The sequence below is a fragment of the Lemur catta genome, chromosome 9, assembly GCF_020740605.2.
Source record: "Lemur catta isolate mLemCat1 chromosome 9, mLemCat1.pri, whole genome shotgun sequence".
Lineage (NCBI taxonomy): Eukaryota > Metazoa > Chordata > Mammalia > Primates > Lemuridae > Lemur > Lemur catta.
In genome coordinates this window covers 6,188,373-6,208,259 of record NC_059136.1, presented here as the reverse complement: position 1 = coordinate 6,208,259, position 19,887 = coordinate 6,188,373, and the positions used below count along the sequence as shown (strand labels likewise).

Genomic DNA, 19,887 nt, shown 5'->3' with positions numbered 1-19,887 from the left:
ACTGCTCAAGCAATTAATTGGAAAAATAAAAGAAACGTGATGGTATTTGCATTCCCAGCTGGTGAAGGAGGTCATATTGATTACACTTTTTAATCATTTAAGCAAGTCATGTGCAAACTCTGTTTTAACCCTGTTGCCTCAGTTCAGCGTCCAGATACAAGGCTTCTTCTGGCCGGCAGGGGACGGTACAGGGAGGGAGTCTCACAAAGTAGCTGACAGCAGTAGTTTGGCCATCACACCCAAAACCCAGGACCACTCAGTTTTCTGACCTGGCACCATTTGGGCTGCAGACCTGTGACACTCAGTTTCTCTACTGGTCTGGCACAGCCCTGACCAATCAGGACTGATAATGGCCAAATCATGGAGCAGGGTCCTCCTTAGTCTTTCAGCAAATGGATCATTGGGCAGTCTGGGAAGATCACTAAGGCAGGGGCCAGGGCAAACAGAGTAGGAGGAGGACTCCTGAGGCAGTGGCTATTTACCAACCAGAATGAGCATTTTTAATATTGAGTAAGCAGCCTTATCATACCAGTGGGTACTGGGCCAGAGCTCTCAGCCAACTGTGTGTACCTCTTCCCGATTCTGCATTTAGTGACACCACAGTGGTGGCTCAAATTCAGCCATGGTGAGAGTATTTACACCATAGAAATTGGCAAGTGCTACGAAACAGCACACCACCACCACAACCACCACCACCACCGCCCCGCACACCTCCTGTTTCCTAGCACACTGCTGGTAAGGACTAAATATCAACTACAACCCCACTCACACTCAGAATAGTCTCTGGACTCAGGGACCCTGGTGACAGGCAATCTTCCAAGGGCTTTGAATATGTACACTTATTTAATCCTCACAGCAAACCCACAAAGTATCTCCTATTAGTATCCCCATTTCACAGATGAGGAACCGAGCTACATAAAGGTCAATTGACTTGCCCAAGGTCACACAGCTACTAAGCAGCAGAGCTGAGTTCAAACCCAGCAGGCTGGAACCAGAAGGCACTTGCTTCCCCCCTACCTGACACTGCCCCTCTTCTCCTCTTCCCCCTTCAAAAGCTTCAGTGTGCTGTGGACACTCTGGCAGCCATGAATGCAGAGCCCAAATTCCCGGCTACAGAAAACGTGGCTTCCCCTTCCTCACTGGCAGGGACGGCCCAGAGCTTGGGAAATACACCCCATCGCCCACGCCTCACTTCTTCAGGAGGATGGAGATATGTGCATCTAATCTTGAGAAAAATCCCCCCCCACACCCCAACCCCAGAAATGTGCCTAATGATGCCTCCTAAAATGCAAGGTTACGTTTTCATTACAGAAACAGGTGGACCATCCACATGCAGTATTATTGGTAATGAACGGTTTTCCACATCCCTGCTCTAGCTGCCCTGCCCTGCCCTCCTCTCTCAGATACTGGGGACACAAACCCTCCTGGCCTTCCAGGCCCCTTGGAAAGTGCTGGCCTGGCCCCAGGCATCACGAGTACATCCAGCCCTGGCCGCAGCCCTGCACGGGGGCCTGGGCAGCCTCTGGGAGGTCCTGGCTAGCGGCATCGGGACCAGATGGCTGGGGAGATTACTACAACTTGATTCCACATAATCCATAAACTTGGATGAGCTAATGTTTCTTCACATGCATTATCTGGTAATCCCGGGGAAAGCTGTGCAGAGCAAAGAGCATGGTTCTTCCCGCCTCCGCAGGCCCGGTGTGCTGGGTAATCCCTGCTCCACCGGACGGGGCTTCTGAAGGCCAAGGAGCTCTGCCAAGAGGCTGAAGAGATGCTGTCACCAGGGCAGTGCTGGCTTCTGAGGAGCCCAGTACTTGAGGGTGGGGCAGGGTGGGGAAGGCCCCCAGGCCCCCAGCAGCTCCCAGCAGACACCAGGGATCTCACGCTGGGGCCAGACAGACCCCACATGGCATCTGGGCAAAAGTCAGGACTCCCGAAGTCTCTCGCCTTTGCCTCCACTCTGTGTGAGGTCTAAGGCAAGTGACCCTCCCTCTCTGGGCCTCCTTACCCCAAATGCAAAGAGAGAAGGTGAAAGAAGGTGAGGTAGAGAGCCCACCTTGCTTCACCCCTTGCCACGTGTGAGCCCAAGGCCAGCACTGCCTCCCTGTCTTCAGGAAATGCCGGCCAGATAGGATCACCCAAGGCCACCCTGAGCAGGCGCCCCACCCCACTGACTGTCTCCGGTACCCAAGGGCATCCCTCCATGACCCTGGCGCCCTAGCTCATGAGGACTGGATTTAAGTCCCAGCTCTGCCACTGCCTACGAGTTGGACAGGGTCCTGCATGTCACTTCTCCAGCTCAACGCTCCCCTTGTCTGTCAATTATGAATACTTACATGACCCTGCTTTCCCCAGGCATCCTGTGGGGCACAAAAATTAGGACACTGGACTACAGGGAGAATCTAGCACATCAGTCTGCTCAAAGTAAAAATATGTTAAATTTAATCAAATACACAGGAAAATGCTTGGATGTTGGTGCTAGCACTTTTTATCCTGGCTCTGTCTCCCCTTTCAAATTTTACCTCTTCTGAATTCCCACACCTTCTTCATGATTCTGCTTAATCCTATTAGCTCATTCGAATGTGTTAATGACTTGCTTGGTGACTTCTGGCCCCTAATATAGCTGCATGTTTGCAGTGGCCTTCAGAGCCTTAACTCAATTTGTAACAGGCAGATGGCCACTCAGTGGTCCTCACATGCCAGAAGGCTTGGGGCAGGGGGAACGCAGGCTTTCCCACCCGCAGCACAGCTTTGACCTGCCGCGTCTGGGCTGTGCATACGTTTGTGTGTGGCGCCTCCCTGTGGACACCACATGTACTGCCTGGGACCCACCCTGATCACCAACCTCTCACAGCCCATGGCAGCCCCCCCAAGGATTGGGACTCCAGCTTTCTTACGTTGCCAGGGAGGAAACCAAGGCCCACACGGGGGTGGGTAACTTGTTCAAGATCAAACCTCATAATTCTGTAAGCAAGAATGCTGAAGCAAAGAGTGGCTTGCCCAAGTCAGTTTCAGAGCTAGAAATTTAGATTTGGGAACCTGTACTCAGATCATAAGTGCATCTAAGTCTTTAGGGAGAAACAACTCTTTCCTGTTTACCCCAGGTAGTGACAGTCTCCTTGCTTGTGAAGCCACATCTCACCTACTGCTGCAAGGCCCGGCCATGAGTGACGCCTCCTGAAGTTTCCAAGGCCTGACTCAGCTGAGGACTGTTCACCCTCCACTCTCAAAATGGCTCTGCCCAGGATGACCAGTGCCGTCACTGTTGTCATTTGTAATCCATCTGGAGAGGGCTGAAGATGACCCTGGACCACGCAGTTCAGGGATTCAGGGATGCAACAAGCTCCATCCCAGAAAAATCCTTGAACAGTGGGGTGTGAGGGAGGGGTGGCCACTGTACTCATTCATTCAACAGATACTGAAAACTCTGTGCCAAGATTTGATCCAATAGAGATCTGACCACAGTCCGAGGAAAGGCTGTAGGTCAGGGATGAGAATATTCTAAGGTGAGATCTGGGTATTACCTGAGTATCAGAGTCCAGTTAGGAAAAAGTCACCCATGCCTCGTAGTTCAGAAGAGGGAATTTAATACAAGGAACTAGTTACGAAGGTGTTAGACTGAAAAATGAAAACAGGGGGTGGTGAGGCAACCCACAGATTAGCAAGAGTAGAAGCTGCCACCACCCCTAGGGCAGGGAGGGACACAGGAATGAGACAGTGCTCCCAGAAGCCTTGACCACCCTGCAGGCACGTGAATCGTGAAGAAGCCTGCCAGTGGCACTGGGACCACAGAGCTGATGCTGGGATTGCCACCCAAGCAAAGAATGAGGAAAAATACCTGACTTCTCCTCCCTTCAATCTCTCGGTACCTCTTGTTGGCCAAACCCAGCTGGCTGACAAGCAAGTCTGAGAAATGTAATTTGCAATGGCTAGCACCCCTACACACAAGCACGTGCACACACATACACGTGTACATGACAAAGCTCAGCAGGGGAAAGCCAGGGAACGGAGCCGAGAGCAACAGGCAAATGACCTCAACAGGGTGAGGTGAAAATTCTAGAGTTTACATGATGTTGCTCCAGAATGTGCATGTGTATTGTGATGTCGGTTTCAAAGGTGTGTTTGCAAAGTGTGCATGTGTGTGTTTGGTGTGACCGCTCCAGAGTATACATGTATCAGATGGATACCAAGGGTTTGTGCCTGTGTGTAAACACCATGGGGCTTGTGTGTGATGGGAACATTCAAGGCTATGCGTATGCGTGATGAGAATATTTAAAGCTCATGGTGTGTGTGTGCTATGAATGTGCAAGGTGTGTATGTGATGGGAATGTTCAGAGCTGTGTGATGTGATATTCATCCAAAGCTCTATGCGTGTGTGTGTGTGTGTGTGTGTGTGTGTGTGTGTGTGAGAGAGAGAGAGAGAGAGAGAGAGAGAGAGAGAGAGAGAGAGACAGGGAGAGAGGTAGGGATGGGGGAGGGAGGAGGAGGGAGAGAAAAACAGGGGAGAGATGTGTGTGAGAGACTGGTGAGAAGGAGCGAGGATAGAATAGAGTGTACAGAAAAGCTCCCTCTATGCATGGTAGAAAATGTGGCCATGTGTCTTCGCCGGGGAAGACGAAGATCTGTATGCTAAACTTCTCATGCTCACGCATGCACACAAAATGGCTAAGAGAGTGGTGTCCAGAGAAAGTTGTATTCATCTATACAAGAAACATAAAATTTGTTTTAACAAACATGCTTTTTCATCCAAAGGAATGTCACCTACTTCAAAGTAGTCACCTTAAAAAGTTAGACTCTTATTTTATTGATGCAGCCATGGTGAGTTTTTTGGACCTTTCAGAGTCCATCTATGTGCCAGACAAGAAGTCTACGATGATTACTCAGACCCACAAATTCTTATTGGCTGAGGCTGGAATGACCCAACTTAATCACTTAATCACTACCATCATTGGCTTAAGAACTTCTCCAAAACCCAAATCTCTCTCCTTAAAAAAAAAAAAAAAATGCTAATGTGTCACCTTTGAGGCTAAGTAAGCTTCCTTAGGGTATATGAATTAAAACACAGGCTTCATTGCTTGACAATTAGCTGGTACAGATGAGAGTGTGCAGGGAGCGACAGAAGCAACTGGGAACCAAAAGAATATTGTAGGATCTGTAGAATCACATTTTGTGCATATTTGACTTTCATGAATTCAAACTATTATACGTGAACTTGTAAAGGTGAGACAATAATACCGTAAACAGCACAGGTATTTTCATTTACTGTTCTCTCCCAGGGACTCCTGCTCTGGAGGGAGTCTGAGATGGCTGAGATGCTGCCAGTCTTGGAACCTCAATGTCTGCCTTTGTGTGAGCATCACATGTCACCTGGTGTAATTCAGAATCCTCTTCATTTTCTCCCCAACTGCCCCAATTCAGGCTTTTGTGGGAAGCAGGGGCATAGACCTGCACTCAACTGCCAACAGGACAGGCACAGGAATCTTAGTATTTTATACATCATGGCCCCTGAACACAAGCCAACTGGCTAATCTGCTCATTTAAGCCATGATTGGTTCCATCACTGGAGGAAATCATGCTGGATTCCCCAAGAGACCTGGGCCAGTCACCAACGTGATACCTTTCTAAGGGATATTTCCATGGTAGCTTTGACAATACGTGGTTTGTGACTTACACACTCACTGTAGAATCCAGCCCCCAGGTAAGATGTGACTTCACACAAGAGATCATGCAACTCATTCTCATGCGCTCAGACAAAACCACTCTTTTCTTAGAACTGTCCTGGACAGTTAAGAACCTAGAACACCAAAATAATTCCCAGATGCACCGCCCTGCAGCCCCACAGAATTTCCTTCCTTTTCTCCCGGCTCCCTCCTCCTATTCTTCGGATCTCAGCTTGCCCACGACTGTGTGGGAGGCCCACCCCGGCCCCTGGTGGCTGGGTGCACAGCACGTGCCCCCCTGGCCTGTCGATGGGGCTGTTTCCGCCCCACCCTCAGCACTAAACCATCATGAGGACGTCGGCCAGGAGTAGTCCCATCACCATTTTACCCCAGTGCTTGACTGTAAAACAACCTCCTCCACAAGTATTTGTTGCAGGGTAGCTAGAATGTTTCAAGAATTCACTTTATCTGAGGTTTTTCCTTGTCATGCAGATTTACTGTCTTTGAGAAAATGGGTTGAGGTAATTGACAAAGAACCTGAAAGACTAATCCAGTGGACTACTTAGAACTGATCTTATTTTTAATGACGTTTGTTCTCATTTTATTACTTACGGAGATTGCCACCCACCGTTACAAGTTAGATTTCCCAAACTGTGCTTTAAATGTTGATTTTTGTATTAAAAAGTAACATCTTCAAAAATTCTCTTCAAAAAAATAAGAATTCACTTTAATATTTAATAATCCTAAATGTCAAGGAATTCTTCCCATGTGTAACTTCTCAAAATTCCTACTGCTGCAGTTTTAAGCTTCATTCCTCTCATCCAAATATGACTCACCAACACCCCTGTGTGAGTAACACACACACTCCAACCATGACTCCTGTCATTCTGGTCTCCAGGCTCAGTAACTTCAATCCCTTCAGCGTCATTGTTCTCTACTTCAATCCCCTCCATATTCGTGCAAATCGCCCCAGCACGGGCCTTTCCAGCGGTACCTGGGCCTGCAGTAGTTTGCCCCTCGATAACCGGGTCAGGAATTCTATGATATAAATGTGGGCGTCCAGGCAGCAGGGGACAATGGATGGCTCTAGAATACATAGCTCTGTGTTCACATCCTGGGTCCACCACACATTGACTATGAGACCTTCACAGATTCTTCACCTCCCTAAGGAGGTTGTCTGCTGATCTAAAAATGGCACGATTAAAATTGCCACGCAGGGCTGCCATAAGAATTAGGTGAGGCAGATTATGTGGACAGACAGGCCTATCACAAGGCTCTATGAAGTGGCCCCAGTGCATGAGTGTGAGTCCCCTCGCCCTCCTGAGGACACATTTAGCTGTGGCACTTCCTGGATCTGATGCATGGAGGCAGAGATGGCCACCGTGCCCCACATCTGTCCTGACTGGCTGCACGGCAGCTTCCAGCTACCCCTTAACCCCAGAGGGCACGGGATTCTGCTCAGCCTGAGATAGACACTTCTTCAAGGGCAGAAGCCTAAGGCCAGGTGCAGTGAAGGTTTCAAGGGACAGCCCCTCTACTTCCAGAACAAAGTGGATGCCAGGCAAATTCTGCCACCTGGTGGTCTGCGTGTGTATGAGCCCCACCCAGCCGTCAAAGCCCTGCCTGGCCGCCTCAGCCCCATCTGGCTTCTTAGTCTGGGCATGTCCTCTCTCCTCTTCTAAGCCCGACCTACCCCACGGCTTTCTGACCTGGAAGTGTCCTCCCAAGCCCCCTAGTCCCAGGGTGTTCTCAACTTCGTCTATCAGCCCCAAAGGCCCTGGTCGTGGGGGGGCCTCATCTGACTATATAAGGACAATTTTCCCCTGCTGAGCCAAAGGAGAACCTGGGGGTCTCCCCCAACCTCGGCCCCTTCCTCAGCCCCTCAGCGGCTACTTGGGGCCTCAGCATCTGATACTTCAGCAATCAATGGTGTATCTGTACTGCCAAAGCCTCTGAACAAAGCCTCGTGCTGGCTTTGCCGGCCCACTTCAGAGTGGCTTAGGGTAGGCTAGCTGGGGTGTGTGTGCACCGTTCCTTGCTCTGGGCTAACAGTGCCCTCCCTGGCCATGCCCACCCGCTGGCTCACAGGGGACCCGCCAGCCCCAGCCCCTCAGCTGCAGCGGTGGTTCAGCTGTCTAGACCTATCCCTGAACCTTTAGCAGCACCTCTTCTGGAAGCAGGGAGATGAGCTCTTTTTCCCAAACCTCCTGTCTCAAACATTGAAATTTTGAGGCAGGTGAAAGGTGACCAGTAGTCTAAAGTGACTGGCCATAATCCAGGCCCAATAGGCTTCTAGAAAATAAAGCAGAGGGGCGGGGGCGGAGGCTGCTGTGAGATTTCAGGCGAACAGGCTTTATCTTGCTGTGTGTGCTTGCAGCTTAGCGATCTGTGAGCTTTCCATAATTGGGTTGCTGACCTTTCAGCGGCACACCTTCTTCCCCTGCTGGGGTAACAGAATGGGTCAGCAAGCCTATTCTGTCTTCAGTGCCCAGAAGCCTGTGCCTAACAATGGCTCTGGATCTCCTGGCCCAGGGTGGGACAGGGCTAACACGCCCAACCAGTGGGATGTAGTTATAGGACTAACCTGCCACACACCCATTTTGAGATCAGCTGATGGAATCCATTAATGTCCAAATTACTCAAGTCCCTTTCCAAATAGGTCAGAAATGCTTGGTTGCCACAATGTATGACATAGAAAAGATGAGAACGGGAGTTGTAAAAGCTAAAAATGACACAGCTAAATTCAGGAGCAGAATTTGGGAACCTAAATATGTTGGAAGGAGGGAAACATTTACTGAGTGTTTATAACAAGCCATGCACGGTGCTGAGTACTTTCACATAAATTATCACATTACCTGGGAGGTAGTATCATCTTCATCTTCATTTTACAGATGAGAAAGATAAAGTTAACAAAGGTTAAGGACTAGCTTTGTACACAGGTCTGGGTTTGAATTCTGAACCAGCAAGTAACTCTAGCAAGTTAACTAACTTCTTTGAGTCTATTTTCCCATCTATAAAATAGGGATAATGAGCTGGGTGTGGTGACTTGTGCCTGTAATCCCAGCTACTGGGGAGGCTGAGGTGGGAGGATCCCTTGAGACTGGGAGTTCAAGACCAGCCTGGGCAACATAGCAGGACCCCATCTCTACAAAATAAAATTTAAACTTAGCTGGATATGGTGGTGCATACCTATAGTCCCAGCTATTTGGGAGGCTGAGGTTGGAGGATCCCTTAAGGCCAGAAGTTCATGGTTACAGTGAGCTATGACCATGCCACTGATTCCAGCCTGGGCAACAGAGTAAGATCCTGTCTCTTTAAAAGAAAAAGTGAGGCGAAGGGGCAGGGATAACGATGCCTGCCCTGCTGGTTTGAATAAAAATATGCCTTGTAGGTAAGAGCCCTTGCACCATTCCCGGCACCCAGCAGTCACTCCACTGTCATTAATAGGGACGGTAGTCGCAACTTAACCGAGGTCATAAAACAAACTCAAACCCAGGTGTTCTGACCTCAAGTCCAGTGTTCATGGGGAAAGGAGCTGACTCACATACATATGAAGTTCAGTTGGGTATAGGAGCCAAATTAACAACTAACTGTCTCATAAAGTGCTAAGTGTAGAAGCACACATAAGGTGCAGAAATGGCCCAGCAGGAGGTAATCCTTGAGGATAAGTTACCAGGAAAACAAGTTTATAAGCAGGGCAATATTTTCTCCGTAGTAGCGGCAAAGGTGAAAACCAGGAGAGACTGGAAATTCTTTGGGAAAGCAAGGACCAAGTGTGGGAGGATGGTACCTAAACTTCTGGAGGAGCCTTGTAGGAAGCTGGGCGGTGTTTTACATGTCACACATGCACACACACACGCACGCACGCGCACACAGTGGCATTTCTCTTCTTAGGCTGTACAAACACACCTCAAACTGTAACTCCTAATCCCCACAGCACCACACACATTACACATCACTCTCTCCTCCCACGCTGAGAACATCACCTCATACTTTGTTCCCTGGCGATCATCCCCCAAAGGATACACTAGAAACAATTTTTTGGTCATGTTTGGCAGCCAGTGGAAGATTCAAGCTGGCACTCGGCAAATACAGTCATTTCTATCTACTATCATGCTAAAAATACTGCATCCTGAATTATCATACTCCAGAATATCAGAAAAGGGGGTTGGGACAGATCACTCAAAACCTGTAGAATTTTGTGGCCAGAGCAACAACAAAAGACACCCAGTGATGCTGCTGCCGCAGTTAAACCCCCCCACCACGTACAGCAGGCCCTGGCAGCCTTCACTCCTGAGCTCACGCTGCTTCCTGAGATGGAGGGCTGCAGAGGTGACTTCCATCCAAAGTAAAACTGTGATCCAGAACAGGACCTTCTTCATTTTTTAAAACAGTGGGGCAGGGCGTTGCCACAGCTTCTTCCATTCTACTCGGTTCCCCCAGATTGCTGAACATGGTGGAAAGACTAACAGTGCTTCTTGAAGCTACTAACCCAGCCCTACTTGCAGTAAGGAAGGCACTTCTATAAAATTTTCAGCTTTTCTTCTTAAGTTATTCAATCTTGTCCCTGATCATTTCAAATATTGATGTTCTGAGGAAGATCTCACAGGAAAATCTAACATAATTTTGGTTCATCTTGACACTATTTCTCTATTTACTAATTGCATATATGCTATGTCCCACTAAAGAAACAATGTTGTAACAAACAGACCATCTTACTGCACGGTCATGAAAACAGTCACCACTTCACCCTGGCGATTCCTTCCCTTCTCAGTTAGACGTGCCCAGGAAACCAAAAATATGCAATATAGTTCACACACAAAACTCACTCAAAAACCCAGAAAGGGAAAGTGCATCCTGGTCCCACGGTTGCACCCGGGCTTCACTCAACGGTGCCACTGCTGCTCACGATCAGCAAGCCTAAGCTAGGGGACAGCTCCCCTCAGTGACAAGGGAAAGAGAACACACACAGTGGGGAAAGAGCAGGGAGGGAAATGTCAGCACTAGGTGCTGCTTCACTTTTGATCACAGAAAGCAATTTCCCTGACCCTGGGCAAGAGCACGAGGCTACATCTGATGCAGAAACAGAAACCCCGTTTCACAAGTTCGCATCATACAGTCTAGTCTGTTTAACCCAGAAGGCTGTCTGAGAGAAAGCAGGCAGCATTGGATGGGATCCAGGACTGCAGACTTACTGCTGAAACCACTGTTCCAGGCACAGGGGCATGCCCGAGTTCCTCACTCTCTTCCGCTAACTTAGCAAACTGAGTGCCTTGCATGTGCCAGGCACTGGGGACCAGCGGTAAACCAAGTGACACACTGAAGTGCCAAGAGCTGCAACCCAGAGACAAGAGCTCAGCACCACCAGGGATGTGCAGCATGGCACAAGTCACGACCTGGCCACAAATCCTCTAGTATTGTTTCAAAACAGGGAAGATATGATTCAATTCTTTTTAAACACAAAGTGCTTTTAGGACGGAAGGGAAGGAGGGAGGGATTATTTCCTAGGCTAGATTAAAAACACTTTCATATCAAGTGGAAAGAGAAGGAAAAAAAAATGGAAAATGGCTAAGAAACTATATAGAACTAGGTTTTTCTCATGGGCGGAGAAGCTTTCACAGAGCTTAAGGTTTTTAGGTTGATTCATTCCTTCTGTTTTTAATTCCTGGGCCAAGTCAGTTGATTCACTACAATACAATACCACATTCAATTATCACCTTGGGGGGAAAATGGAAAGGCATCCTAAGAGATGGCTCTCTCTTCATTGGGAGAAGCCAGTAGTCCTCAAGGGGCAAATCAGCTGAGACCAACACAACAAAAGACTCATTTATTTCTCAGAATTTAGTCTGCTGCTTGATATTACCTGCAAACGTGGGGCAATCACACATGTCCTTCAGGCCCTAATCCCAGACTTGTCTGAGCATTGTCCGCAGGCAGTTCAGTCTATCAGAGGTCCAAAAGAAATCTCCTAACCTGGGCCAGGTATTTTGGTTTCAAATAGTCACCCAGCTCCTCCTTACTGACCCACACATGATGGCCCTTCTTCCCGGCCTGGGAAAAGTCTCCAGTTAGTAGTAGTGCTTTGAAGAAGAATACTTTTGCCCCAAGATTACTCTCTGTCCGCATTGCCTGGGGGAACTTGAACTTGTAGTGCCCACAGGGTGCATTTCCTAGGAACTTGGCTTCCATGTTGTTTTCTGAGAGGAAAAAAAAAACAGAATTGAAAGATAAAGACACATCCATCTGCTTACTCTGGCTCTCAAAATCATAGAGGGTCTCTGTGAGATCCCCAGGAGTGAGGATTAGGGCCATTCCTGAAAAGAGCCTCCTCCCCTCTCAATCCAAATGCTTCCTGGCCCATGGAGTCCAGATTCAGTGGGTTCATTCCCAAGTGCCAAGTTACTGATTTTAGACTAGAAGTCGGAAATGCAGTTAAAATAACACTAGCTGGGAATAAGAGCACCTAGCTTCTACATTCAGCCCAGTCATCTGCGGATGAAGGACCAGGACACTTGGTCTATATAGCAAAGTTCATCCACTTTTAAAATGGGTGTCACATGGAATGCATTAAAAGGACTCCAGACTTGACTTCTACAGAGTGAAAATGTTATAAACAAAGTTAAAAGACAAAGACAGATGGGTAGACAATATCTGCAATCTATAACTAAAGGTTAGTAACCTCAACCCAGCATTTCAAAGGAAAGGGAAATGATGGATTAATTACTAAATGGCATTTGAAGACCTAGCTAACTGAATGGGAAAAATAAAGCTGGACCCCATGCTCAGTTCTTACATCAAAATTGATACCATATCGAACAAAGATTTAACAATAGAAATTTTAAATTTTCATAAAAGAGTTGTTCATTCAGATGGCAGTTTCATGGGCATTTAATATTTTCTGAATTTTTCTGTATTGTTTAATTTTTTCATTAAAAAAAAAACTATAAGAGTATTAGGAGAAAATGTGGGATACTTTCTTATACCTTAATATATTGAGAAGGACCTTTCTAAGCAAGAAACAAAATTCGAAAATCCAAAACAAAAAAGATTTATACTTGTCTATATAAAAACTAAATCTTTCTGCAAGAAAAAATGAAGCACCAAAAAAGTCAAAGACATAATGACAAACTAGGAAAAATATTTTCAACACATTCAACAAAGGAATAATATCTTAAGGTATAAGAAGCACTTAGAAATCAATGAGAATACTCAGGAGGCTGAGGCAGGAGGATCATTGGAGCCCAGGAGTTTGAGGCCAGCCTGGCCAACATAGAGAGACCCCATCTCTAAAAACCAGGAGTTTGAGGCCAGCCTGGCCAACATAGAGAGATCCCCATCTCTAAAAAAAAAAAAAACACACAAAACAATAAAGGCTGGGTGCTGTGGCTCATACCTGTGATCCTGGCACTCTGGGAGGCCGAGGAGGAAGGATCCCTTGAGCTCAGGAGTTTGAGACCAGCCTGAGCAAGAGCAAAAGACCCCAACTCTACTAAAAGTAGAAAAATTAGGCAGGCATCGTGGCACACGCCTGCAGTCCTAGCTACTCGGGAGGCTGAGGCAAGAAAATCGCTCAAGCCCAAGAGTTTGAGGTTGCTGTGAGCTAAGCTGATGCCATGGCACTCTACTCTGGGTAACAGAGTGAGACTCTGTCTAGGAAGAGAAAGAGAATGGGAACAGGAAAGGAAAAGGGAAAGGGAAAAGGATGAGGAAAAAACAACAAATTCAAAAAAACAAACAAAAAAAACAAACCAAGCACATGAAAATAAATATCACTGGCTTATAAATAAATTAAAAGGTGTTCAATATTATTAATAATTAAAGAAACACAAGTTAAAACAACAATAATATATTATAAGTGAAGTTTAAAAACTTTGAGCTGTACACTGCTTATGAAGGATAAGGGGAAAACTGGTACTTTCCTACATATTGTGGGGGGTATAAATTAGTATAACTGCTATTAATGAGCAAGAAGTATCAATTGTATACACTCTGTGACCTAGCAACTCTACTTCTAGAACTTTATCCTACCAAATATACTTATTTGCCCATGTGAGCAAAGATGAGTGTCCAAAGATGTTCACTACAGCTTTATTTATAAAACCAACAGACTGGCTAAACTGCAGTGCAGACATATTATAAAACAGTATGCTGATGTTAATAAAGTTTAAGATAGGTCTTTTATAGGCTGATCCAGAAAGATGTTTAAAAGCTGTATATGAGGAAAAAGGAAGGTACGTAACAGTGTGTGTGTGTGTGTGTGTGTGTGTGTGTGTGTGCGTGCGTGTATACCCATTATATGGAAAAAAGGAAACATTAAATATTCATGTGTTTGCATATTCACAGAAAATTTCTAAAAGGATACACAAAAAAACTGCTAATAAAGGTTGCCTCTAAGAAGGGAAAATTACTTCTTACACTACATTTACTAAACATTGTTTGATAATTTTTCACCATATACATAAACTGCTTTTCTCATATTAAAAAAAACACTACTAGCATTAGATGAAGAATTGATATATGGTGTGAGCTCACATACAATACAAAATGTTAGCAGTGGGTCTCTATGAGTGGTAGAATTATATTAGGATATTTCTTTATATTTTCTTGAATTTTCCAAATTTAATTCAATAAATGTATGCTACTTATCTAAAATCTGGAAAAGACTGGTTAAAAAATATAATCAAATTAAAAAGAAAAACAGCTCACTACAAACAAGAGCAAAGGATCTGAACAGGTAGTCTGCAAAGGAAGAAATATAAACAGCCAATAAACATATGAAAAGATGGTCAATCTCATTAGCAAACAGAAAAATGCTAATCTAAAAGAGATTATTTTTACCAACTAAACAGGCAAAAATTAAGGGACCATTTCATGTGTTGGTGAGGTCTAGGCAAATAGACACTCCCATACCCCACTCCTGAAAACACTGATTGTTAGACACACTCAGGAGAACTACTGGGCGGTACCTACCAAAAACTTAAGTGTATATACCTTTGACCCATTAATTCCACCTCTAGAAATTCCATCTTGCAGAAATACTGGAAGCGTGAAGTCAGTGAGGAGGAAAAAAGTGTACTTTTACTTTTTTATATACAGCATATACTTTTATATTGCTCACTGTTCTATTTTATTTTATACTATTTGCCATTTTAGTAAGTTTGCAATAAGTCAATACATTTGTAATAAATCAGTATGTTTTGTTTTGTTTTACATGCATTAAACAAAACTATATCTTTTAATATCTTCTGTATATTTCCTTTTATATTTATTTATAATGGGAATGTTAAAAGGAGGAAAACGTAGTGCCAAGGTGGAACCCCTTCCATGTGCAGGTAGGAGGGGGAGCCAAGCAAGCATCAGTCCTGAGGGTTTGACGTGGGGGAGGGCGAGCACCTGACACAAGCAGCCTGGCAAGAAACTCAGCTGCCAAGGCCTATCTAAGTGATGGCTGAGGAGACAGAGAGCAGCAACACCCCCAACCTGCCACACTGTGTTGATGTCTCTCCTACAGGCCACACAGGCTCCTGGGGGAAAGGCTGCTGACATTCTGTTAGCAGGCACTTATGCTGGCGACAGGGCCAGTAAAGTGGCTGTGCACCATCAAATCAATTTACTCAACATTCGGCAAGTAGCTACTATGTGCCAGGTACTTCCTGAGAACTGGGTTCATGGAGAGGAATAAATACCATCTGTACCTTCAAAGAACTCAAAATTCTGGCTGGGGAGAGACATGTGTTAATAACCAATTACAGTGCAATGGCATAAGTGAAAGAGTACACTCCCCACTAGCACATAAGCTCCTAGGGAGCACAGCAGTGTCCTATTCATCACTGCGACCCCACTGCCTAGGGAGGGCCTAGCAAATGGTAGGCACAGAGTAAACGTTTGCTGCATAAACTGAAAGACACACACAGTGCTATGGGAGCCTAGAGGGAAGAGTACTCTCTCTACCTGGAGGCCTGGGGAACGTTCCACCACAAAAAGTAAAACGTATTTGAGCCAAGTCTTAAAAACTGAGCAGTCAGGCCAGGAAGGAGTAAAGCATCACACCAGGGACCACATGTCCCAAAGCAAAGTGACATGAAAGACCACATTATTGCAATAATGTACACATAGCACTTTTGCATAATGCAAAAGGTTTGCCAGGTTAGAACTTGGAGTATACATTAATGAGCAATAAGACACAAGACTGAGGAGCTTGGGACCACAGCAAACAGGACCTGTAGGCCATGTTTCAGAGTTTGAATTTTTACAGGAAACCTTCAGAAGGCTCATTTTAGTAGCTTTGAAGGGTATGACACAAAAGCAAGGGGGAACTTACTTGGCATCTACTTCAATAGTACAGTGTAGTGGTTCTCAACCACTGTAATTTGCTCCCCAGGTAATATTTCGCAACATCTGGCGATATTTTTGGTTGTCACAGTGGGGTGTAGGCAGGGTAGAGGATGAGGTAGTGCTACTGGCATCTAGTGGGTAGAGGCCAGGGATGCTGCTAAACATCCTATAATGCACAGAGTAACCCCCCCACAAAGAATTATCTGACCCCAAACATCAATAATGCCAAAGTTGAGAAACCCTGGTCTAGTGAAAAGTAATAAGGGTCACAGCTAAAGCTATGGGAATAAAGGGACTATTTAGAACAGAACAGGTGGGACTCAAGGACTTATGGACATCAGAATGAGGTCAAGCATACCTCTCAGGTCACTAGGTAAGTGAATAGGTAAGCAGTGGTACCAATAAGCAGGCTGAGAGAATGGTAGAAATATTAATTTTGAATGTACTAAATTTAAAAATCTCATTGGTCAAAGGAAAATCCATACCTACGTTTTTCTAACTGAAATTTTTAAAAACATCAAAGTTTCCATTAACCTTCCCATCCCTACCCTTAAACCCATCCTCATAGCAGCTTGTAAATCCTCTGGCTGAGTCTCAAGTGAATCTTGTGGGATTTAGAGGAAGGCAGAGAACCCACCTGACAGTGTGGCCAGGGTTCGCTCAGCTGTCCCTCGAAGGGTCTCCCCAGGTTGCCACTCTGCCTGGGGCAGCATCCAAACATCGTGGTCTCCAAGCTTCTCTTTGACTAACAGGATAAGGTTCCTGTCTAGCTTCCGGTGCAGTGAAGTTCGGTCATTCTTTTCATCAGCCTCTACAAAGAAACGGGACCAGAGGAAGCAAGAAGACTGCGATTTGTCAGAACCACGGAGCTTTGGGTTTTACAATCTTCCTTTAAGAAGAGCTACAGTGCTTTCCTTCAAAGACCTTATAAGCAAATCACGACTCTGACTCATCTCTGTGACCACTTTCAGGGAAAAGTCTCACAATCTTGAAGAAACTCAAAGGTAAAAAGAGGAAATAAAGAGGTAAATTTCTTTGAATAGCAAACCATACTTTGAGCCTTTGAAAAAGAAGCAATGTCCATAATGATTCAAACATTATATCACTGGCTTTGTTACTGACTTAACTAGCACCACTTTCTCTGTTCTTCAGTCTTCATCAGTGAAACAAGGATAACAGAATTCAGCTTCCTATTTTAAGAGAGATTTCAGATAAAACTCTGGAACTAGTGGAAAAAGGCTTTCCTCCACTCTTTCCTCCACCAGGTGTAAACACAGACAACATTCACAAAGTTGAACTGAGAGAGAAAAGGCTATCTCAATACCCTTATCTCCCACTCAAAAATAACACAGGCCTTTTAAAAGTTATAGGACATTAGATGTGAGCAACAGGGAAAAGAATTTATTTTTCTTCCACCTGAAGAAATTTTGTTATTTGAAATTATTTGTTACTTAAAACACAAAGCAGAGGCTAAGCAACTGTCCTGTATGTGGAAACCAGACTACCCCTTTTTCATTCTGGCCTAAAAAGATTATAAACCTGTTATGCGAGCTCCAGGTTTGAACTTTAGGAATGCCTGCTCCCACATATCTTCCATATCTTGCACCAGCAATATATCATCCCGCTCATCTTCTTCATCATAGGAGTCAGCTTTCTTCCTTGCCAGTCGCTGACTTTCATCCAGGGCACGAAGTTCATGATCTGAATACAGGCTTTTCTCTATCTCAATCTGAGAAAATTAAAAGGACAAAACACTACCTCAATTCTGTGAAAAGTAAAACGAAAAAAACCAAAAAATAAAATAAAATAAAATAAAATAAATAAAATAAAATAAAATAACAAAACAAAACAGAGCTATAGCACATTGGACAAGCTCAGAAGTTCATCACCAACATAACCAGACATACAATCAAAACACCACAGAGAGACAGGAAAAAGCCACCTGCACTCTGAGCTTGAGTTACATTTGCCAAAAGGTGAGAATGTGATTGGGGGTCAAGACTGATGCAAAAAAACAGACAGCTAGGACACGCACTGCCTGACTACTTTCCATGCTCCAGTCATGTCAGTCTTTGATCAGAATGTCACTCACCAAGGACTTCCCTGCCTCAGGAGCTTTACAGATGCTGTTTCTTCTTCCTAGAATGTTTTTTTCACATTCTTTTTTTTTTTCCTCTTTTTTTTTTTTTTTTTGAGACAGAGTCTCACTCTGTTGCCCAGGCTAGAGTGCCATGGTGTCAGCCTAGCTCACAGCAACCTCAAACTCCTGGGCTCAAGTGATCCTCCTGCCTCAGCCTCTCGAGTAGCTGGGACTACAGGTATGCACCACCATGGCCAGCTAATTTTTTCTGTATATATTTTTGGTTGTCCATATAATTTCTTTCTATTTTTAGTAGAAACGGGGTCTCGTTCTTGCTCAGGCTGGTCTTGAACTCCTGAGCTCAAACGATCCACCCACCTTGGCCTCCCAGAGTGCTAGGATTATAGGCGTGAGCCACCGCGCCCGGCCTTTTTTTCACATTCTTTCTCCTGGGAGATTTCTACTCATCCTTCTGATCTAAATTTAAATATCATTTTCTCAGAAAGACATTCCTTGACACATTTTTTTTTTTTTGGAGATGGGGTCTCGCTACATTGCCCAGGCAACTCTCAAACTCCTGCACTCAACTAATTCTCCTAACTCAGCCTCCCGAGTAGCTGGGATTACATGCTTACAAAATCATAAAACCATAAAAATCAACATTAGATGTCCTTGTTAAACATTCTTATAGTATTCTGTGTTTTCCTTTACAACACTTATCAGAGTCTGCAATTAGTCATATGATTATTTGGTTCCTTACTTCCCCCATCACTCTACCAGACTTAAGCTCTCTGAGAACCTGAACTAGATTTGTCTTATTCATTACAGCATTTCTATCACTCAACACACTGTCTGATACATAGTATGTGCTCAGTAAACATCTGTCAGGTGCGTAATGAACTTTCAAGTAAATAAATAAATTGAGCAAAAATCACAGTATAGCTCTCAGTAGACCAAGACAAAAGCATCTCAGATTCTAAGGAAACAAACACCCTTCAATCACTACCTATGGAGACTTATCCTCACAGCTTTTACACTCAGTTTTTGCCCATGTTTCTTCACTTGCCCTTGCCCTTCGCACAAATAGCCCTGTGAAGTAAAACAGAGCAGACTTTATCACAGGCATCTCACAGATGTGCCCGCTGCCTCCTGTACTTCCCTCTTCTTAATACTTATCCCATCACAGACTTTCTTCCCTCCAAACTGTGAGCTCCTCGTGACGGGCTGATTCTTGTTCGCCACCGGATCCCTACTGCGTTAAGTGAACAAGAACAACATCTCCCAATATTTGCCAAAGGTAATGACAAGACCAAACGAAAAACAAACTACTTTTTGTTGAATGCCTACTATGTACCAAACCAAGTCAGTAAGGTAGGTACGATTTTGCAGATAAGCACTGCATACCGAAGTTCAGAGAGGTGAAATGACTCTCGCTCACGGACTCGCAAACTAATTGGTACTGAAGCTGGGTTCGAACTCAGCCCCGTGTGGTGCTACTGTTTCCCCAACGTCACCCTGAAGTCCATATCCCAGTCTCACCTGCTGTAGCAAAGCCGCCATCTCTTCCTGCAATGGGGTCAACGGCTTGGAGACCACCGGTGGACGCTGCAGGCACAACGCGCCCAACAGACGCCATGGGGATCCTTTGTTTGCAGGTGCGGCCGCAAGGGCCAGGCTGCGATAACTCAGGCTACCAGCCCAGAGCCTCTCGAAGCGCCGCCAGCCCCTCACCACTCCTAACAGAGTCCGCCTCGCGGGCGCCGCCATCTTTCTGCCCTCCCATAATGTACCGCGGCTCCCAGCGGAGACCTC

At 45.4% G+C, this 19,887-nt stretch overlaps 1 protein-coding gene across 1 annotated transcript; it reads right to left on the bottom strand.

The window, feature by feature from the left end:
* Window positions 1–11,472: 11,472 nt before the first annotated feature.
* On the bottom strand, window positions 11,473–19,871 carry MRPL46 (mitochondrial ribosomal protein L46). The gene is made up of 4 exons (XM_045561746.1): window positions 19,615–19,871; window positions 17,535–17,724; window positions 16,633–16,806; window positions 11,473–11,857 (listed from the first exon to the last, which is right to left on the bottom strand). The coding sequence occupies exons 1-4, from the start codon at window positions 19,840–19,842 to the stop codon at window positions 11,607–11,609; spliced, it is 843 nt and encodes a 280-aa protein (XP_045417702.1). The 5' UTR covers window positions 19,843–19,871; the 3' UTR covers window positions 11,473–11,606.
* Between the last annotated feature and the right edge of the window lie 16 nt (window positions 19,872–19,887).